The sequence below is a fragment of the Salvelinus fontinalis genome, chromosome 15, assembly GCF_029448725.1.
Source record: "Salvelinus fontinalis isolate EN_2023a chromosome 15, ASM2944872v1, whole genome shotgun sequence".
NCBI lineage: Eukaryota > Metazoa > Chordata > Actinopteri > Salmoniformes > Salmonidae > Salvelinus > Salvelinus fontinalis.
Window position 1 is genome coordinate 16,758,914 of NC_074679.1, and position 7,771 is coordinate 16,766,684.

Genomic DNA, 7,771 nt, shown 5'->3' on the forward strand with positions numbered 1-7,771 from the left:
TTTAAAAGCAGGACACACATTTTGGGCAGAGCATTGAAAGTCAACTACATAAGCAGAAGTAACCATTATCCTATAGGCCCAGGGGCTTTTGTCCCATATAATGGTTTATCTATTGGTTCATGTTCACAATCACAGCTAAAAACAGAATTGCTATAGACAAAGTATATACACTGCTCAAAAAAATTAAGGGAACACTAAAATAACACATCCTAGATCTGAATGAATGAAATATTCTTATTAAATACTTTTTTCTTTACATAGTATAATGTGCTGACAACAAAATCACACAAAAACTTTCAATGGAAATCAAATTTATCAACCAATGGAGGTCTGGATTTGGAGTCACACTCAAAATTAAAGTGGAAAATTTCACACTACAGGCTGATCCAACTTTGATGTAATGTCCTTAAAACAAGTCAAAATGAGGCTCAGTAGTGTGTGTGGCCTCCACGTACCTGTATGACCTCCCTACAATGCCTGGGCATGCTCCTGATGAGGTGGCGGATGGTCTCCTGAGGGATCTCCTCCCAGACCTGGACTAAAGCATCCACCAACTCCTGGACAGTCTGTGGTGCAACGTGGCGTTGGTGGATGGAGCGAGACATGATGTCCCAGATGTGCTCAATTGGATTCAGGTCTGGGGAACGGGCGGGCCAGTCCATAGCATCAATGCCTTCCTCTTGCAGGAACTGCTGACACACTCCAGCCACATGAGGTCTAGCATTGTCTTGCATTATGAGGAAGCCAGGGCCAACCGCACCAGCATATGGTCTCACAAGGGGTCTGAGGATCTCATCTCGGTACCTAATGGCAGTCAGGCTACCTCTGGCGAGCACATGGAGGACTGTGCGGCCCCCCAAAGAAATGCCACCCCACACCATGACTGACCCACCGCCAAACCGGTCATGCTGGAGGATGTTGCAGGCAGCAGAACGTTCTCCACGGCGTCTCCAGACTCTGTCACGTCTGTCACATGTGCTCAGTGTGAACCTGCTTTCATCTGTGAAGAGCACAGGGCGCCAGTGGTGAATTTGCCAATCTTGGTGTTCTCTGGAAAATGCCAAACGTCCTGCATGGTGTTGGGCTGTAAGCACAACCCCCACCTGTGGACATCGGGCCCTCATACCACCCTCATGGAGTCTGTTTCTGACCGTTTGAGCAGACACATGCACATTTGTGGCCTGCTGGAGGTCAATTTGCAGGGCTCTGGCAGTGCACCTCCTTGCACAAAGGCGGAGGTAGCGGTCCTGCTGCTGGGTTGTTGCCCTCCTACGGCCTCCTCCACGTCTCCTGATGTACTGGCCTGTCTCCTGGTAGCGCCTCCATGCTCTGGACACTACGCTGACAGACACAGCAAACCTTCTTGCCACAGCTCGCATTGATGTGCCATCCTGGATGAGTTGCCTTACCTGAGCCACTTGTGTGGGTTGTAGACTCCGTCTCATGCTACCACTAGAGTGAAAGCACCACCAGCATTCAAAAGTGACCAAAACATCAGCCAGGAAAGCATAGGAACTGAGAAGTGGTCTGTGGTCACCACCTGCAGAACCACTCCTTTATTGGGGGTGTCTTGCTAATTGCCTATAATTTCCACCTGTTGTCTATTCCATTTGCACAACAGCATGTGAAATGTATTGTCAATCAGTGTTGCTTCCTAAGTGGACAGTTTGATTTCACAGAAGTGTGATTGACTTGGAGTTACATTGTATTGTTTAAGTGTTCCCTTTATTTTTTTGAGCAGTGTATATATATTTTTTTAGGTACAGAATAACTGTTTATATCAGATGTATTGAGATTTTGAAATGACAACATTCACATGGATAATACTTTGTATTGTGGTTGTTTTATTCTCTATGGTACATTCATTGAACAATCAATAAATATTGATCCCATACATGAAACAAATTGGCATGATTGACAGGACCCCCAAAAAATCTCCCAGATCATACATCTGTACAACAGAGAAGATTGATTTAGGGATGGAAATGGACAAGGGCACTCATGCCTTCTTCGGCATTGCTGCATTGAGGAGTTCGTAGACGACAAATCCACTTCCTGTGGAGGAGAAAGATGTTTTATATAACAGGCATAGGGGCGGCAGGTAACCTAGTGGTTAGAGCGTTGGACTAGAACCGAAAGGTTACAAGATCGAATCCCCGAGCTGACAAGGTAAATATCTAAATGCTACCTAAATAAAGGTAAAACAAAAAAAATTGCAGGAAATGTGAGAAACTGGTATTTGACTCCATTGTTTGTAGTTAGACTTGATCTATATTATTTGATCATATGCTGTAAAAATTCCATTAGCACTTACATTCAAGGAGGGTCATATCAGGGCTGTACAACATTATATAGCCAATTTCAGTGTAATGCATACTTACCAAAGACTGTAAGGGCCATCGTTGCCCTGTACAGAATAGCATCCTTGGCTCCTCCCTTCAGATGGACTGGTATGCCGTTATCTGCCTGTGTAAACAGGAAGAAGAGTAAATTAGCCTATAAATGATATTCAGAGCTACGCAAAGAAGCCCTTCATAGCAACATATATGAATCACAAACTAAATGGCTCGGTCTGGGTGGTGGCTGTATTTTAAATGGTCTAAGCACTTTTGCACCACCTGAATATGTTGAATATTTCCTTAATCAACACACACTGCACTACAATAGCCCCAACTACTTTGTGAGATGTTTATAACTGCAATTAAAACAAGTAAAAGTGGGGGAAAAAATAAGATTTATACTTATTGGAAAGCAAAGTTCTGCTTGCGACATATTACAGCCTAACCTAATACAAACGGAAACACTTACCATGAACATTATGACCTTAAAAGGATCAGGAATTTCTTAGGCTAAGATGAAAATCAACAACAAATTGCAGAAAAACAGCCTCCATGGTGGTGCAGTGGTCTAAGGCACTGCATCGCAGTGCTAGCTGTGCCACCAGAGATTCTGGGTGTTCCAAGCACAGGCTCTGTCGCAGCCGGCCACGACCGGGAGGTCCATGGGGCGATGCACAATTGGCCCAGCATCGTCCCGGTCAGGGAGGGTTCGGCCGGCAGGGATATCCTTATCTCATCGCGCACTAGCGACTCCTGTGGCGCCAGGTGTTTCCTCCAACACATTGGTGCGGCTGGCTTCCGGGTTGGATGTGAGTTGTGTCAAGAAGCAGTGTGGCTAGGTTGGGTTGTGTTTCAGAGGACGCATGGCTCTCGACCTTTGCCTCTTCCGAGTCCGTACGGGAGTTGCAGCGATGAGACAAGACCAATTGGATACCACGAAATTGGGGAGAAAAAAGGAGTAAAAAAGAAAAAAATGCAGAAAAGCAATCATTGCTTTAGCAACAGGATTTTAAAGCAGGGCAGGTCAGCTATGGACATCCTCTGCGTGTTATGCAAGATTCAGCAAAGCACTGATATCAAAAGTCGTATCAGCTGTTTGCATATCACGCTGCATGCAAAATTAGTCAGCCCAGCCCAAACTAAGAGTGAACCTACGAGCAAACATCATAAATACTTATCTTTCAGGCTACAATGGTGGGAAAATAAGATTATGTTTCCAGAACCTGAGAATAAAGTGCAAACTTTAACCTTAGCATTACTGCACCATTACTAGTCAAACAAGATTGAACACAAACGTTGACTGTCAAAATTAGGTAAACAAAACCAGAACAGAATTGTCAACTTCTACTTTTAAAAACAGTCTTTGAGCTTCGGTAGAGAGGTGTTCCATTCCACATTTCCACTCCATCGCCATCTGCCGGTCCTGGTCCCAGAGCTTACCTGGAACAGCTTCTGCTTCTCCTTGACCATGTTGTCAACTTGTCTGCGGGCACTACTGGAGATAGTCCGGCTGGACAGCTGCCGAAGACTCTAAACATACAGGTGATCAGGAAGAAATGCATAAAAATAAATGAACTGGAAATGATTACTGAAGTACTTACATGTGCACTAACTAATAACCTTGCTTTAGCTACAATACATGACCAAAAGTATGTGGACACCTGCTCGTCGAACATTTAATTCCAAAATCATGGGCATTAATATAGAGTTGGTCCCCCCTTTGCTGCTATGACAGCCTCCACTCTTCTGGGAAGGCTTTTCACAAGATGTTGGAACATTGCTGCGGGGACTTGCTAAGAGCATTAGTGAGGTCGGGCACTGATGTTGGGTGATTAGGCCTGGCTAGCAGTCAGCGTTCCAATTAATCCCAAAAGGTGTTCGATGGGGTTGAGGTCAGGGCTCTGTGCAAGCCAGTCAAATTCTTCGACACTGATCTCGACAAACCATTTCTGTATGGACCTCGCTTTGTGCACAGGGGTAATTGTCATACTGAAACGGGAAAGGGCCTTCCCCAAACTGTTGCCACAAAGCAGGAAGCACAGAATCGTTTAGAATGTCAATAGCATCTGTAGCGTTAAGATTTCCCTTCACTGGAACTAAGAGGCCTAGCCAAACCATTATTCCTCTTCCACCAAACTTTACAGTTGGCACTATGCATTCGGGCAGGTAGTAAACACAGATTTGTCCGTCGGACTGCCAGATGTTGGGACGTGATTCATCACTCCAGAGAACGCGTTGCCACTGCTCCAGAGTCCAATGGTGGCGAGCTATACACCACTCCAGCCGACGCTTGGCATTGTGTGCTGCTGCTCGGCCATGGAAACCCATTTCATGATGCTCCCGACAAACAGTTATTGTTCCGACGTCTGTAGTGAGCGTTGTAACAGGGCAGACGATTTTTAGGAACTACGCACTTCAGCACTAGGCAGTCCTGTTTTGTGAGCTTATGTGGCCTACCACTTCACAGCTCAGTTGCTGTTGCTCCTAGACGTTTCCACTTCACATTAACAGCACTTACAGTTGACTGGGGCAGCTCTAGCAGGGCAGAAATTTGACAAACTGACTTGTTGGAAAGATGGCATCCTATGACAGCGCAACATTGAAAGTCACTGAGCTCTTTAGTAAGGCCATTCTACTGTCCATGTTTGTCTATGGAGACTGCCTGGCTGTGTGCTCGGTTTTATAAACCTGTCAGCAACAGGTGTGGCTGAAATAGCCAAATCCACTAATTTGAAGGGGTGTCCACATACAGTACCAGACAAAGGTTTGGACACACCTACTCATTACAGTGTATATATTATACACTGTATAATGTACTTCTTCTGCTAGATACTGTATATCTAGCCAACAGAATTGGTCCATTAGAAAGCCATGTAGCTAGCTGTGATTCTAGACAGTTGAGCATAAATTATGCCGTGTTCAAAACCACTGGTAACTCGGAAATCTCAGACTTCCAAACTTTCAAGACAACTGGGAAGTCGGGGGAAAAACAAGCTCCGACTGGGAAACATATTTTTGAACGTCAACTCGTAATTCCAAGTCGGAAACTCTGGCATCTTTCTAGAGCTCCGACTTTCCGAAGTGAAGATCATTGACGTCATGATTTGCATTAAAAGTTCCCAGTTGTCTTGAAATAACCATTATCCTCCACACACATACATTAAAGCTACAATGTAACTTTTTGGGCTACCTGACCAAATTCACATTTAGTTATAGATCATTCATTCAAGTTGAAAGCAAGTCTAATAAGCGGTAGATCTGTTCTGTGTGTACTATGTCTATGCTTCCCGTGGTAAAGGTTCTACGTCTTTTATTTTCGGTTTTCTACACCAGCTTCAAACAGATGAATATACAATATTTTTAGTAATGGAAAATATATTTCATATCGGTTTAGATTGTACAATTATTATTCACACAATGACTGCTTGTTTTGTCACAAACTGAAATTAGGCGAAATATTAGAATTTTAGCAACCAGGAAATAGTGGAGCGATTTCTGCGTAGCGCATCTAAGTGTCAGATGACGTAAACCCTGTTCCAAAAAATTGCCATTCACATGACAAGTGTACGTGCAAACGCCACCTTTTACAACACTTGGATAGTTAGATAGAGTTAGTCAGAATTTTCCTAGCTAACCTATGCGACCTTTACACTTGTGGATGACAATTCAAGACTGTGGAAGAGAATACGTGGCAAGCTAGGTTTAGCTGATTGAATAACTACTATGTAGTTAGCTAGATAACTTACTACTCATTTAGTTAGCTTACCAAGTAGCTAGCATGTGTTATTCTAGCTAGGTTAACAATATACTGTATAAAAACAGCTATGTGTTTAGATCAGAAGGCTAACTTGATTGTCAAGCAAGTGTAAAATATCAGGTGATAGCTTGCTAGTAAGCCAACTACCCTGATAAAAAAAGGCTAGTTAGTCAACGTTTAACGTTACACGCTAGCTTAGCAACATAGCTCGGTAGCTTAGAGTTCACTTGAGGAGGCATGTCAGATAACGGCAGTGGCCAAAAATATAACATCGAATAGCGTACACAAATACATAACAATTGGTCGAATATATAATTGAACGCTTACCATAAGTTGTCTGTACATTTTGGTAAACTTCTAGGTGAGTGCACAAGGACACTTTGAAAACCTAGCTACTGTGCTTCCGGTGATATCCCAAGATTCTTTATGGCGAATAAATTGCAGTTGTCAGTCACTAGAGAGGAAGACGGTGCGAGTGGCCCAACTCGGCAGAAAATCTGTCTCCCTCCAGCAGGTGTCGTTTTTTCCGTTGTTTCGCCCACCAAGCAATGAGTTTTTGTATGGAAATCAATGAGAGTTGAATTTGGTCCCGCCAAAATAATGGCTTATTTGCTAAGTGAGGTTCATTTGATATAATGGAAGTTCCGTAATGCTTAACATGTTACGAGTGTACTGATATAATAAGAACACGTGACATCCCGACAACTCTGAGAAAAAACACCTTATATGGGAGTTGTCTCGAGATGGCTATGCATATTCATGAATTGAGGCTAGTAGCATAGCATCTGTAAAAAAATTAATACAGGTCAACAATTTAAATTCTTATATCATACAAAACTATTTAAACTATTCTAGTGCAATTGTAATCACTCTGATAAAAAAATTATTGTAATGATTTAGATTTTTTTTATTCTTGTTATGTTCACAAGGGTTAATGTTTTAATAAAATAGTTAAATTCAAGTAGTATTTGGCAACAATTTTTTTTAAAAATCACAATAATTTCAGTTGTCTTGTTATCATTGCAATAGTAACATATTATATATTTCAAGTCAAAAACATGGGTAATGTTCATAATGGTAAATAAGTATTTTGCAAGGTTTTCCCCAAATTCTGACACAAATTTACATTCAAAGAATAAGTGAGACATATTCTCACGTTCTTTCTACCAGAAAACGCATATATCATCAATTGCCACAAATTTGGATATCATAGAATTACATGGATATATCTTATGTAAAAATTTAAAGTGCACTTCCTTAACTTTGTTTGGTATACAATATTTGTAAGGCCTTAACCATGCATTTCTCCAGACAATGTCAGGAATAAGCATGTTCCAGAAAAACTTTCCTCTCGGTGTAAGTTGGTTTTGTGAATGAAGAATTTGTCTCATATATTTATTACAAAAAGATTTCTCAAGTAAGCCCACGCCTTCCAATCTGAGTTCTGGATAAACTTTGTGATCATTACCAAAGCTAAGATGAGTTTTCATTAGTGTAGTTAGACCACTGGGAACGGCTTTGATCACAGAAATAAACTCTCTGAAAGGTATTGGAAACTCTTTCAATGTTATAAATTGTTCATATGTGAGAATTTTAACCTTGTTGTCAAAAACATCAAGAACAAAGTCAATATTCCTCTCATGCCAGCTGGGTTAGAACAATGACTTATTCCTTA

At 41.9% G+C, this 7,771-nt stretch overlaps 1 protein-coding gene across 1 annotated transcript; it reads right to left on the reverse strand.

The window, feature by feature from the left end:
• Positions 1 to 1,824: 1,824 nt before the first annotated feature.
• LOC129811478 (cytochrome c oxidase subunit 7A2, mitochondrial-like) lies at positions 1,825 to 6,591 on the reverse strand. The gene is made up of 4 exons (XM_055862818.1): positions 6,424 to 6,591; positions 3,780 to 3,869; positions 2,382 to 2,466; positions 1,825 to 2,055 (listed from the first exon to the last, which is right to left on the reverse strand). Exons 1-4 carry the CDS (start codon positions 6,439 to 6,441, stop codon positions 2,000 to 2,002), a joined length of 249 nt encoding a protein of 82 aa, XP_055718793.1. The 5' UTR covers positions 6,442 to 6,591; the 3' UTR covers positions 1,825 to 1,999.
• Between the last annotated feature and the right edge of the window lie 1,180 nt (positions 6,592 to 7,771).

Excerpts from the sequence above, each read along its gene's own strand:
- LOC129811478 (XM_055862818.1), bottom strand. Across the intron at positions 2,467-3,779 it reads AGAAGCAGAAGCTGTTCCAG|GCAGATAACGGCATACCAGT; the intron begins GTAAGCTCTGGG and ends CTGTTTACACAG. Across the intron at positions 2,056-2,381 it reads GATGGCCCTTACAGTCTTTG|GAAGTGGATTTGTCGTCTAC; the intron begins GTAAGTATGCAT and ends TCTCCTCCACAG.